The sequence below is a fragment of the Macrobrachium rosenbergii genome, chromosome 1 (genome assembly GCF_040412425.1).
Source record: "Macrobrachium rosenbergii isolate ZJJX-2024 chromosome 1, ASM4041242v1, whole genome shotgun sequence".
In the NCBI taxonomy this organism is placed as follows: domain Eukaryota; kingdom Metazoa; phylum Arthropoda; class Malacostraca; order Decapoda; family Palaemonidae; genus Macrobrachium; species Macrobrachium rosenbergii.
Window position 1 is genome coordinate 78,211,038 of NC_089741.1, and position 14,956 is coordinate 78,225,993.

The following is a 14,956-nucleotide window of genomic DNA, read 5'->3' on the forward strand; positions in this document are numbered from 1 at the left end:
TTTACAAACAGTGGACTTGTTGAAAGAGACCTACGGCAGAAAAGCGAAAATCAAGTTGTGTTGAGTTAGAAAACTCTTCCAAACTCAGACTCCCGACGCAGATGCAGAATCATTACAAGGTTTTAGAGCTCTATATAAGATCATTGGAGAGTGAAAGACTGAAATTGAGTGAATTGTATATCATCTTGCTCAACACTAAACTACCAGGTAGTGTAAGTGAAATAATAAAAATAAGATGTGAAGAAGATTGGCTGAAATTCGACACCTTTAAAAAAATATCTTGAAGAAGAAATACATAACTTGAGGGCTTTTCCACAGACTGAAACAGCAAAAGCTAATACATTGATAATGGTATCTGCTTTCGCAGTAGAACAACGGCAATCTGTGAGACCAAAAATATCGGTAAGGTCTAAAGAAAGTAAGAAATAGGCTGAGGTAAACCAGATTGAAGGATGTGCACTTTGCAGAGGCAACCACATATAGACACATTGTAAATCTTATGTAACCAGAGGAGGAAAGATAGAACGACTCAGAGCTCTGGGTTTGTGTTTCATATGTGCATCCAGTAAACACTTCAGTTCTGACTGAGCCAGGCAAAGTTGTAATAACGGTTGCACTGGTAGACATCATAGTGTTATATGCGATGGAAACCAGCCAAACAAATCTAAGGTAGGTGGGTACAAGTTGGAACATTCCCTTTGACGAACACCGGACAGGGAAATAAGACGACTAGAAAGTCGATTTTACCTACAGCCACAATAACCCTAAAGGGTAAAAGAGGTCGCATTGTGTGAAAGAGAGGGTTGTTAGATACCCATGCCGAGAGATCATTTAAAAAGGAATCTGCTCTTGAGGGACTCCACTATAAAAGCAAGGGAGTTGAAAAAACGTCATTGAGAGGTTACTTAACTACTACACCAGTTAAGGAATATGAAATGGTGAACATCGCTGTACCTCATCGGGGTAGATTAATAAATGTGGATTGTATAGTGGTCGATGAACTATCAGAATATACAAAGAAATTCAGTGTTAAGAAGAACCTAAGTTGGCTAGTATCGAAAAGTGTTCTCCCTGTGATTGTGAAAAATAAAGTAGAGAGAATAAGCTCTTTAATTCCAGAGGCAGTCTTGTCCTATGTGCCTACAGATGATAATCCCAGTGACTGGTTGACATGTGGGAAAAGGGCAGAAATGATCTTGGATAGTTCTTTCTGGAGGGAGGGAACCCCCTTGGTTAAAAAATTCCTCTTGGCTAATAGATAGGTCATGGGTTGGTGGATCGCTTACGCAGGGTAGGGAAGAGAACATTTTGGTCAATACTGTAGGGGACAGCCTGAATGGTAATACTCACTTGCTGAATTGGGAGAGATTCAGCAAGCTTAAAAAGTTCTATAGGACTACAGCATGGATCCTACGATTTTTTAATAATTGTAGGAGTTCAATCAGTATGAAAAGGCATAGTGAACTGACCTTGGAAGAACTCCAAGAGGCAAAGAATAAGACCATTGCCATCATATAAAGGGAATATTTCCAAGAGGAATACGAGAGTTTGATGAAGGGGGTAAGAAAACCAAAACTAGCTCTCGTACACCAGTTGAATATTTACCTGGACAACGGGGTAATAAGGTGCAAGGGTAGACTGGAACACGCACAGTTACCCATACTATTGCCGAAGAGTTGCTATGTTACTTGGGTAATTATTAAAGAACATCATGATGCTAATGCTCATATTTGTGTAAATGCCACTGTGGCGAGTGTCAGACAGGAGTTCTGGATCCCACAGATAAGGCAACTGACTAAGAGTATAATGCACCATTGTGTTATTTGTAGGAGAACGCAGGGGAGGCTGTATAGGCCCAATATAGTTCCTCCATTACCTGAGTTCAGGGTGCAAAGTAAGCAACTTTTAATACCACAGGTGTGGACTACACAGGTGCATTACGGGTTAAGGGAAAAGGACAAGGTCCTGAGAAGGCTAATATCATTTATTTATGTGCCCGATAACCAGAGGTATACATGTGGAGCTAGTTGATAATCAGTCCTGTGACTCGTTCCTCATGAGTTTTAGAAAATTCTGTAGCAGAAGAGGTTTTCCAGCATTCGTGTTGAGTAACAATGCCACCACGTTTGTAGTGGCATCAGAGTACCTTAAGAATATGTCGGAGAACCCCACGGTAAAAGAACAGCTGTTAGATTGTAGGTCAAACCTTGCTCAGTTTTGAGGAACTGACCTGTGTGCTGGTGGAACTGGAAGGAATTATTAATGATAGACCATTAAGTTACACACCCGGGGATTTGAATCAGCTGGAAATCTTAACCCCTAACCATTTGATCCTCGGGCAAAAGCTCAAGTCCTTACTATGCAAAGTAGTAATTTGAGAAGAGATCTCCATTGACCCTACCTATATACAGAGAGAGTTCACCGAGAAAAGATCCCTGTATATATCCAAGTTGTGTGACGACTTGTGGAAGAGATGGGAGAGGGAATATTTAACAACGTTAAGAGAGACCCATCGAGTAGGAATAGTGCATGGCTCTTGGGCCAGGATAGGGGAAGTTGTCTTCATTCATGATGAGGGGCCAAGGAGCATGTGGAAGTTGGGTCAAGTGATTGAGTTACACATGGGGAGAGACAAGGTCCCAAGAGTGGCTACTCTAAGAACGGCACATAGCCAGCTTATGAGACCTATAATTAAGTTATACCCCTTAGAGCTGTGGCAGAAGATAAGGGAAACTAATCCTGCGACAGATGGCATTCAGTCAAGCACCTGCCCGAGCAGGAGGACTGCTCAAATAGCTGCAGAAGCCAGAAAGGCATTGACAAAAATAGGAGTATTGTAAATAATGTAAGCATAAGTTTTCTTGCAGAGAGTATATCGAAACTTCGACAGGAAAGATTGTACTTTTCTGCAAGTTGTATTATAATTGTATATATTCTCTTTAAATTTATGTAAAGTGGAAATGCGTATTATGTAAAAGAAGGATATTATGTTTTGTTGTGTTCGTATTTAGTAATGAAGGGCGTTGTTGTATCTGTTTTGTGTGTAATATTGCTTAACTACCAGTATTGGTTGTTTTGTCCGGTAGTTAGTCGAAGGTTTGGTGTCGGTCAAAGACGGCTGTAAAGTTAGTCGCTTCATAGCTGAATGCAGCCATAATTGTCGGTGTCTACAAATCCATTTAAGCATTCCTTTTCATCTTAAAGTATATTTAGGGAAAGTATATTTAGGAGATATGCATATCTAAATGTAAGGATAATTTCTTGTGGTGTGCTTTAGATGAGGGTCATGAAATAGAGATTGTGTTCATGCCAATCTGACTACTGTACATCATGCTAGGAACAGTTGAATATGCCAATAGTAAGTTTATACTGTTAGTTTAGTTAATATACACAACACAATGTACTGATATAATCATAATTTGAATTAGCATAAGAACAAAGTAACCTGGGTGTCATAGCATAAGGCTTAGGCTACGATTTGGGTCAGTAAGTTTCAGATCGTTTAGGCTATACAATAACATTGACTATTTGAAATGCTGTACTTATTCTGAATAAGTCAGAATAGTGGTGAATTGGGGAATCAAAGAGGAGGGGGAGGGGGTGGGGATGGTTGTGGCATGATATTGGTGGTGGTTTTGCTTGTTTACTTTGCTGTTGTCACGATCTGGGCTAGGGTGACAGTGGTAAAGCCAAGGCAGCGAGTCTTCTGTCTAGCTTCTTTCAAGGTTAATTAATTTTTGAAGTGGATGGCTGCCACCTCTGATTCAAATTTGTAGACAGGGCAACCACAGTAAAAAAAAACATTATGTTTGCCAGCACAATTGGTGCAAATGGTTTCTTGTGAGTGGCAATTTTTCTCAATCATGGTCAGGTGAGCTGCAAACAGGGCAGCATGCTTGTGATCTGCAAAATTTGGCTGGGTGGCTGAAGCACCAGCAGTTTTGACATTGACTTTGGGGAGAAATATACTTTTGGACTTCGTAACGTTGGCCTTCAATGAATATGTCTTGTGGGAGGTCTTGGACCTTGAATGTGATCTTTACAAAATTTTTGGGATATTTCCTGTTGCTCTTGTCCCAAGAGTATAGCATGTAACATGGAGAACTTCATGGCAGTCACTTAGGAGTTCTTTGAGATCCATTGAGCAGTCACTCCAGCCGATACTGTCAACCGGGCACTGCTTAGAGAGTATCACAACTATTCCAGGGCAACTGTTGAGGTGAGGATGTGGAGTGGTAGGGGAGGCATTACCTTGTAGGTCTTTGAGGGTGGACATTGCTTGGGCCTGAGCTACTGCATTCACCATAACAAGACGTGAGTGGTTGCATTTTGTTAGGAATTTCATCATTCCTACCTGTCTCTGCAGGTACTTTTGAAAGTGGAGTGTATTGTTCATGTAAGGAGTGGTCAGGGAGATGATGAAGTAATTGTTCCATTTCTGGGGTCCAAAGAGGATTGGCATAAGGGATGGGTGGATACTGGAGGACAATTTAAGGTGGGTAGAAGAGGATGGAGTTGAAGCCTTAAGGAAATTTTGTTGAGGAGGAGGTGCTGTAGTGGCCTGTTGTTCCATAGTAGAATGCTGTGGTTCATACAGTTGTAAATTAGTCACCAGAGATGAACTGGTGGAAAGGAGCATGGGGCATTATGTGCCGTGATGACAGGTGACATGGTAAAAGAGGATAGGATTGAGGAGATTTCCTTGGGAGTAGTCTGGCTCGTGGTCTCTAAACTAGCTAAGTCAGAAAAAAAATTGGGGGACTGATTGTGAGCAGGGTCAGTCCCCAATCCCTTAGAATTTGTTTGATTTCCATTATCGGCCATATGGGCTTGGGTATAAGCTAAGAAAATATATAGTCCACTTCTTGAGAGCCCCACGTGAAAGAGTAAGGTCAAAAAAAAAAAAAAAAAGGATGCTGTGTCCTGTGGCATCCTAGAGGCCATTAAAAACCAACCCGAAGTTGGTCTTCTACCCTCACAGCACAGACGCTTGCACCTAAGGTATCAGGGGGGAGGGGTGGGGCTGCAGAGGAAGAAGAATGGTAGGATAGAAAGCAATGAAAGATAAAAAAAGCCAAAAATTGTATACGCATAGGACCAAAACCCAAGGCTAGAGGAGGGTCCAGGTGGAGGCCAAATGGTCACCCCCAACCCCCCTCAAGCATCAGGCCATGGGCCCTAGCCCCAAAGCCCCTCCATAATGACAATGTTGCCGGTCCCGGACGATTCATCCAAAGACAATTGGTCCAATGATGATTGGTCCAAAATCAATTGGTCCAACAGGATTATTGGTCCAAATCCAATTGATCAATAGGATTATTGGTCCAACAGCATTATTGGTCTAAATCCAATTGATCCAATGGGACAATTTGTCCATTAAATTTTGACCTTTGTAACACTTGCAAGTGACCTGGATATTCGCAATTGCGATATGAAAAGCACAGATCATCATACTTGGATGGATGTACCCACTATAGAATTACCAACCTTATTGGTCAAAAGGTCATTTCAACTATTTATGTTAACAAAGGTTGAAAACAAATAAAAACTGCCATTTCATTACTTTTTATTCAGAAAAAAAATCTAATTGTTTTACTTTAGTGATATAAACTGTAATACAGTACATAAATAAAAACTGCCATTTCATTACTTTTTATTCAGATAAAAAAAGTCTAATTGTTTTACTTTAGTGGTATAAACTGTAATACATTAACTAAACGCTAAAAATAAAGAGGATTAACATTTGATTTATTACATGTCAGAATTTAAAACCTTAGGTTATGAGCTAGCGCTCGTAAAAAATCTAAAATTTCATAATTCTCTCTCTCGGAAAATACAGTTAAAATTCTTTGCTCACGTTCAGCATCTTTTTTTTTTTATTTACGTTTTATTTCTCCACGAACAATGCATTCCATTTCGTCCTCCACATTCTTCTGTTCTTTTCTCAACTCACTAATTAGTTTAAAGAGCCCGACATGGGCTGAACCTAGTAACACTTCCAAACGTCTATGCCACGCTTATACTTTATTTTGTGTTCGTGGTACACTTGCTTCTACTCGATCATACACTGACCATAATGCAGGGGGGAAAAGTGGAGGATTTCTCACTTCTTGACCTCGTAACATTCGCCTAACTTTTCCGCGAACGTAATTTTCATCGAAATAATTTACAACATCCGTCGCCTCATCAGGAATAGTTTGTTTTAGTTGCAACCAGGGATCCTTAATTTCGTTTGCAGGTAAAAACGCAAGTGCGGTCATTTGCCTGATTTTCAAGGATAAATTTTCATTAGTTCCGTATTCAATTTCTAAACCTGAAGATATAACTTTTCTGTAAATACTCTGACCGAGATGAAAAAAACAGCCTTTGTGTTGAGTGCCAGGAATTTCAGATCCAATTGCACTGATTACTCCAATTTCAAAATCGGTGATAATCATTTCAGGAGAAAGGTTGATATCACTTTCAGCAGCATAGTCGAGAAGATCCTGGAAAACCAGCACATAACATTCAGTGTTTTTTCGTGTCATTAGCACATAAACTAGAGGTAGGATGCGACTTCTTTCTTGCGGTCCAACTGGAGCATGAATCGTGTACAGTTGTTTAAAGAGTGTTGGAACGGTCTTAAACGTTCCATCCATTATCCAAAAATTAGCGTCTTTGAGTTTTTTGACATTTGAATGGGTTGTGAATAACAATATTTTATCATCTCCAATGTTGGATTCACTAACTAGAAATGTCTCACCGGAGAGTGTTTTTCTATATTCGTCTGGAATAAACATATCTTGTAAATCACTTGGTTCTTGGGGTCCTTCCTTGCGTACTCTTCTAATCATGTTGCTGATAGTCTCTTTTGACCCTATATATGGCACAACAGATGGATCTAGTTGACTAACTACATCTTGAATAATTTGGCATGGTTTATCACTGGTGATACTAGCTTTTTCCTTAATTGTATTTTGGCATTTCACTACATGAACACGACTTGACTCAGCAGCTCCACAAGTGTGTTCTCTTTCATTTTTCAAATAATGGCAGTTATCTTCAAAGTGCGTGTTTGCTGTGCCTTTACATCCTCTTTTTTCACATCTCCAGTAATATGTATCTTCTCCAGTTGTCTTCTTAGTCCTTTTCGAATGTAGCGTATACAAATATCCATTAACTGAAAGTTTTTCTTTTCCTCTTTCGGAAAGTACCGTGTCACATACAGTTGGCTCCATGGTAAGGGCTTCGAGCGTTTACTAAATGTTTTTGAAAATAACAAAGCATGTACACTCGGCAAGAAAAGTGAAGATACAGTTTTCTTTAGATTTCGTTCATCGAATTTTTATTTGTTTCTTACAGAAAACACATAATCTCGGTAAATTTACTCTAGAATATGAAAATACAATGCAAATTATATCATATATGTTAAATCTGCAAAACAAAAACGTTCAGATACTTAAAAACACCAAGCATGTCCGAAGTAATCAGAATTTCTCAGATGACTTCGTTCATAGAGATCTAAAAGATAGTGTGTGAATATCTCGGTGTAGTACTCTTTATCAGAACGGCAATATTTACTCTTTTTCCGTTATGGACAGGCTTATTATTGCATCATCATACGAGGTAGTGATAATTTCTTTAATTTTCACACATTCATATTTGTATTTCACGGTGTTAAAAGTCAGCTGGAATTTAATGGCAGTAAATGTTGCGACAGCTACGGTAAGTTGACCAAATCTATTTAAATCTGCAAGAGCGTTCTCTATGATGTGTGGAGCACTTCAGCGGGAAAACACAAGTAACTGGATGTTTCTTGACGTTGCCCGTTCTCTCTGCGTTGCCATAGTTTCTCTCTCTCTCTCTTTCTCTCTCTCTCTCTCTCTCTCTCTCTCTCTCTCTCTCTCTCTCTCTCTCTCCATCGCTAAAACATACTATACAAATATAGTATCGCTCAATAAAAAAAAAAAAAAATAATGAAATGAGTAGCTCTACATATAGGCCTAGGCTTACATAACAGCAACTCTCTCTCTCTCTCTCCATCGCTAAAACATACTGTACAAATATAGTATCGCTCAATCTCTAAACAAAATAAAATAATGAAATGAGTAGCTCTACATATAGGCCTAGGCTTACACAACAGCAACTCTCTCTCTCTCTCTCTCTCTCTCTCTCTCTCTCTCTCTCTCTCTCTCTCTCTCTCTCGTAACATTGCATTCGTTCCTTTATTGTTCCCCACGTTGCTCAAATTTAACTCTTGATTTCACTATGGAAGATCGCGTTTCCGATTATGCAAGCATTCCGTTCATTGTGGTGTCATAAATTCATTTGTATAAGGTTAATTGGTAGGTTACGTCGAAAAATGTTTATTTTGCTCAGAACTGTCGCTGCAAATTACAACTTGAACGAGTACTGTAAAGCTTACTACTGCATTTAAGTATCAATGATGTCAGAATCGTAGAATATGATTGAAAGTTATAGGACGTCAAGCAAAACACCAACACACTAAGACAGAAGCTCCTCCCCTTTCTAAAGTTGCCAGATGTCGCATTATTGAGCAATATACTGTATGTCCGAAGATTTAAAAAAACTGTATCTTCACTTTCCTTGCCGAGTGTACATATACCTAGAGGACGTCCTAAATACTGTTTGTTTACATGAACAAAGTATCTCCTTTGATGTTAGCAAGTCTACTTGGCAATATAGAAAGGTCGTTTCATTATTATGCTATTGTTTCATTATCGTGCTATGGTAACAGAAACCAAGAAGGGAAATTTCACTTGTGGACTAATTTTCATTAAATAAACATTGGACCAATAATTCCTTTGGATCAATTGGTATTGGACCAATAATCCCGCTGGACCAATTGATTTTGGACCAATCGTCTTTGGACGAATCGTACCCATTGGTATGGGAGGGGAGATACTAAGAAACAAAGGGAATACTTCTGCATTGAATGATTTTGTGTACAGGGTCCATAGAAAGACAAGCTTCCCGAAAATAGAAAAAAAGGCGCATTGGATGCGTGTTCCTACAAACGTGTAGACACAAATTTTACTCCAAGGAATGTTACTTGAGTATTCACTTCTCTTTCCTTGTTTTCCCTCTGCCTTGGTAACTGATATCCTGGTAAAAGAGGGAGAACAGGTAGTACAAAATCATTAAGAGTTCTCATCCCGTCAACCATTACAAGATAGTATCTGAAGTCATACTCCTCAAACGGACAAAAGCACACAGTGTCAACATTCTTAAATAATTAGACCATCAGAAAATTTTTTGTTAGCCTCCAAAGAGTATTCATCACAATGCTGTTCTTTTTATAAGCCCTTTTAATATACTATGCATTATAAACATTTCGTCTGAATATTCTGAACTTGTAGTTTTGTAAATATTGTCATAAGAAAATCATCTCGTTTTTTTTAATATCCAAAAAGAGACGAATTGTAGATTAATTTTTATTGTTTATGTCCTCCTGAAAAGCACTTATTAAATATGCGCTCTCAAGACTACTTAGTGTCAATATATTTTAAGTACTAAATGCCCTCTGAGTATGAGTATTTTGATAAAAGTCCTCAAGAGAGGAGAGGAAAAGTTTTATTTAATTTCTCTTATAGGACAGATTGAATATCTTCTGAGTGGAAGAGAGGTCCTAAAACCGTCCTTCCAAAATCTTTCTAAGCCCACGAAGCAAGCCATTTGTTTTACCATATTCCATTTATCAGACAACGATGAATTGCTTAATTTTCCCATATCTATCACTTTATCAAGTCTGGGCCATGTCAAAGAATTCGGTTGTCCATGCTATACGTCTTTTCGTTCAGGAAGACACTTGGAGTATTTTGCGCTTAATGGAGAGGCCGGAGTTATTTACAGCCACAAAAAAAAAAAAAAAAATACTGAATTGGTGGAAAACATCTTCCTTAAGACCTCGGAACCCTTCCACAAAATATTACCAACTACTGAAGACTTAAAATCTCTCTCTCTCTCTCTCTCTCTCTCTCTCTCTCTCTCTCTCTCTCTCTCCACACACACACACACAAACACACACGCACACACACACACAACTTGACGGCGGTTAGTCTCTTTCTCGTTCTCTCTTTTCTTTAACTACCAGTTTTATATGAATTCTTTAAAGGTGATTGACTGACATCGTTATCTGACGGATCGCTTTTCACAGGACAGACTGCGACCACCACCGCGCTGTTGCCTCTTGGAATAAATTCGATACAAAATGATGCGCGTAGGTTTATGGGCGAGGATAATGAGCGAATAATTAAGGTGCCACTGAGAATATAAAATTAAGCCAGGCGCTCGTTCTGGGATTCAAAGAAACTGTCATTAGGCCAGGAAGTTACGGGTTCACAATATATGTAATTTTGGTATTAGGTAAGGCATTCAAGGATTTGACGCATAATTAACTAAAAAGTCAGTAAATAATGCGACGACTTTTCATTTGTTTGCAAAGCGTAGTATGCATTCAACTTTTCTTATTCTGCAGAGAAATATGTCTCTTCAGTGCGGAATAATCTATAAATCTTACATTTCGAGGGAAAAAAAATACTAAAACAAGAACGACAATCACTTAAATATAGAAATAATTATCATTTAATATCCCCTTATTCTCTTGGTATATCTTTTTCAAAAGGAGAAAAAGACTCATAAAAACTGAGAATAAGCAGAGGAAGTTAGATGTATTATAAACAATCTTCTATTTGAATACCATGAGTAAGAAAATGTGAGTTATTATTTATTTATTTTAAGCGGAATGATAAATAGAATATTTAGGACTAAGAAGTGACACTGAGGTATTTAATTCATGACAGAAGATATAACGATTTATGTACTAATTTTTGGAATAAATAGCTTTAATCGTAATCGCACTAAATAAAAGTGATTTCTGAAATTCATGAATTCGTGTCGATAGCTATGACTCACTTAACAAATAAGGCAAAATATAAAGGCCAGAAAACCTCCATGTAAATAAACTTCAGTTTATTAATATTTATAGTAATTTGATTCCTCTGTAGATGTTTCCGGGAATAGGCTACTGAAAAAATCGTCTTAAATAAAAAAAAAACATTATTTATCTAATAAGGTAGAAAATAAATAGATCCTGATTTACAAAATTAATATTGATCAAATAAAATAAAGGAAGAAAACACTACAAAGCATCCTCTATCCCAGCTCGTTACCCAACTCTAGGTAGTTACTTGAGGTCTGCTTTATATAAACATGGATTTGTTGCATATTTGTTTTACATATAGAGAAGTCTCTTGAGAAGAAGAGTGGATAAAAATAGTAATTAACACTGTATTCTGCGACCCTCTCCAACAGATGCGATTACTAACAGTTATATAATAACTTTTAGAAGAGAAATTCATCCTCCAGTGGTGTTTGTTTTGACTTTCTTTGGGTCCCTATTTCGAAGCCAATCCTTTAAGAACATGATTTTAGTATTCTTGATTAAACAGCTGATAGCCTATGTAAAACAAGGGAAGTTTCTTCTGCTAAAGCCAAACAATATTAATAGATAAATACAAAGCCGTAAAAGTACGCTGTTAGTGCTTCGTTTGGCAGCACACACACACACACACACACACACACACACACAGAAGAGTCGGGGGTCGGGGGTGAAGGGTAGGGAATACAAATGTAAAAGGGGCATGAATGGACTTTGTTGGTGGCGCCTTATGAAAGCAACGTACGTTATACTCAGTGAAAAGTCACATGTCTTTCTGATATGGAGCACTTCAAAGATTCTTTGTAATTCCTCTCTCTTTATCAGCTCTGGGCTACCCGGAGACGTTTGCCTTCTTTAGAAAAGTCAGGAGTATGAAATTCCGCATGGCCAAGAAAGCCTCGAGAAAATGAAGTCGAGATCGCAAACATAATTCTCTTCTAGAGGAAACTGCATAATGCATAAGTCGAGATACCAACCCAGCGCACATATATAACAGAGATAAGCGCAGAGATTTATATCCCTTCTCATACTAGCGTTATTTACAGTAAGAAAATGTCATTTCGAGATAAATGCTTAATTGAAATCTCGAGAGCCTGAGGTGCACTAGCAATGAAGTATTGTCAGCTGTTGGATGAGACTAGTAAGATATTCATCTGTGTGTGTGTGTGTGTGTGTGTGTGTGTGTGTGTGTGTATCTCGCACACACACAGACAGAAATTTCCCTCGAAGTAACAGTAAATAGATTCACATCGTTTCCCTTTGTAACTACTGTCTCAAAAATGTCCTTGGAATTTTATGCATTTTGTTGCTTTTTCTAATAAAGCCAAGCATAACGATAGAATAATTAAGATGCTAATTATATGTCGTTTGTTTGATCAATATGTTACTCTTTTATATCAAGCTTATTTTATAATGTGAGATATACTGACAGTTCGTAGCATGGATTCTACCTTTCTTTTTCTAATTTGGAAATTGCGCTTTGTCTGTGACTGGATAATCCATAATTGAAAAGTATCGATGTAAAAAAAAAAAAAAAAAAATCTATAGGAACAAATACGCTAACTGCTATTTAATACAGGAACTTACCCATGAGTATTCCTGAAAGATGAAAAAGATTCCTAGTGATTTTGAATAACCAAGAGGAAAACAAAATGATGAACTTTAGGCATGATTAGATATTTCTAAATTAGGTGATTAAATTATTGGACTTTACTTCGTGTCATCTGATCAGTCCTCTGAATATTGTCTTCAATAAACATTTCGTCATGGCAACACTGCTGATGATATCGACAGCTGATTGGTTTAAGTTCTTCTTATTCAAATGTAATCAAATAGACTTTGATTTCCTACCAAAGCACTTATTTATATGTAAGACGGAATTATACATAAAAGAATGCAAAAATAACTAGTAAATATATCGCTCTGACTTACAACAGATCCACAAAGGATATAATGATATTAAAAATAAGTACCAGTAAGAAATAGAAGTACACGCATACGAACAACCAGAGCAGAGGACGGGCCCCAGGAAATCAGAGCTGCAGCTGAAACTTGAACTGCTGCCGCTATTACCTCAGTGTTAAAGTCTGCACTCGTGTGATGTTAAACATGTTGCTTCTAATACGCAATATATGTCACCCAAACATACTTTAAAATGTATGAAACTACTGTAAATATGCCGAGAGACTTGATCGCACAATTTTGTTGTAATAGAGAATGTTATAACTATTTTATAACTGACAATTAATTAATTATGTTTGGTCACGATATAGATATACATCGCGTTCACACAAACAGTGTCCAAATATACATGTTACAGTTACATCTTTTCTTGATAAATTTTTCTCTGATTGACAAAAGTCATTATGTCGTACTTGAAATTGTAAAAAAGATACGACGGACCTAGTTAATCCTAACACTTCCTTTCTTTTCCGAATGTTAAAAACCTGTCAATGTTTTCATTCATACTGGTCTCATTAGTAATCTTTCTGGTAGTGTTTGTTTTCTGAAAGTAAGTAGAAATCACGTCATAAGAATAAAATGACCTAGATCTTTAGAGCACTTGGGGGATAGGGTAATGATACAGTAGCTCTTTAAAATTCCTGTCATTGAAGAACTCGATATTAACAAAGCCGGGCTGTATTTTATGGAAACCATGTGAATATGGTATATAACATGTTGCAAAAAGATTTATTTAAAATAAAGACAATGATATATTATCAGTGTACTTATCCGATGTCAACCTAATGAAGCTAAGCAATCAAAACGCTGTTTCATGATTTTCGGGTTCCCAGTGATGCTAAAGGTTTTTCAAATACGTTTTGGCCTTAATCAAATTCAGCAGTTTATTAACTACAAAGCCAGAAAACCATATGACCATCGTCGGGAGCTAACTTCGAATATCGGCCTACCACTGTCTTATCACTAACAGACATTACGAGTTGGCAAAGCTGGTATGAGGTAAAATCAGCATAGGCCTACATATAAGATTGCATTCTCCCTTCTCTGTTACTAAGCACAGCAAAAGCTTATCACCATTGAAAAGTATTTGTTAATTCAAACGGGCGAAATAAAAAATCTGTTGCTGGAGGCGTATGCAGAGAGATCAGTTTTCTACGTTTTGCAGATTTTTCCTCGAACTGGGTAACAATAATGAAGGATGATAGAGAAAAATCCAGCCTAACTGAAAGTCTTACGCACTTTTTGGTGAACACTGATTTATCAAATGGTAGATTTTGTTATTTAAAGTTACAATTTTTATATGAAAAGTACGGAATTTCCTCAGTTAATTAATAATAAAAAAAAAATGTCGGGCCTAATCCTGTATTACTATGCTCATAGACTGGGATTTCCGTTATTTCTTTTCTCTCCACTCATTTGTTCTCTCTCTCTCTCTCTCTCTCTCTCTCTCTCTCTCTGCATTTGTCTGTTTTTGCTTCTCGTCTCTTTCATAAAAACATACGTTTATTAAACTGTCTTGTTTCTCTCCACCAGAATTTTTTCTCTCACCCTCCGTCTCCTTCGAGAGTACTGTACATCCATCCCAGTGCTGTCATGACCATATGTCAATGAATGTTAATATTCAGATGACAGATGAGTTGAAAAAGAGTATAGGTGGGGCGGGGTCGGGGAGGGGCGGGGGGACGTCTAGCATCTTTGGAAAGTAGCATTTGACATTAGAGGGAAAACAGAGGGATGTCTATATACAGTGACATGTGTTTTCTCACACCTGAAGAATGGTTAACAATTCTATATACAAATTAGGAAGAGATTTTGAGTACATATGGTTAGAAAGCTTGCAATCCCTTACATACACTACTAATTATAGCTCTGACAAGGGCATAAAATGTCTTCTGAAAAATGCGTAAAAGATTGTTTGAATCAAGAGTGCTAGATCTGTGTTTCCTGAGAGCCTTGGTGCATCATGTAGATTTTTGTTTTAAAGCAAAGATGCCCTGAGGGTACTGGCAACAGCTCTGGACCTCCTAGTACTCCTCTCCACCCCCCAAAGTTAGC

General features: G+C 37.8%; 1 protein-coding gene across 1 annotated transcript; it reads right to left on the bottom strand.

Annotated features, from left to right (window-relative positions):
• Nucleotides 1-6,017: 6,017 nt before the first annotated feature.
• On the bottom strand, nucleotides 6,018-7,217 carry LOC136841115 (uncharacterized). Its single transcript, XM_067108163.1, has one exon. It carries the CDS (start codon nucleotides 7,215-7,217, stop codon nucleotides 6,018-6,020), a length of 1,200 nt encoding a protein of 399 aa, XP_066964264.1.
• Between the last annotated feature and the right edge of the window lie 7,739 nt (nucleotides 7,218-14,956).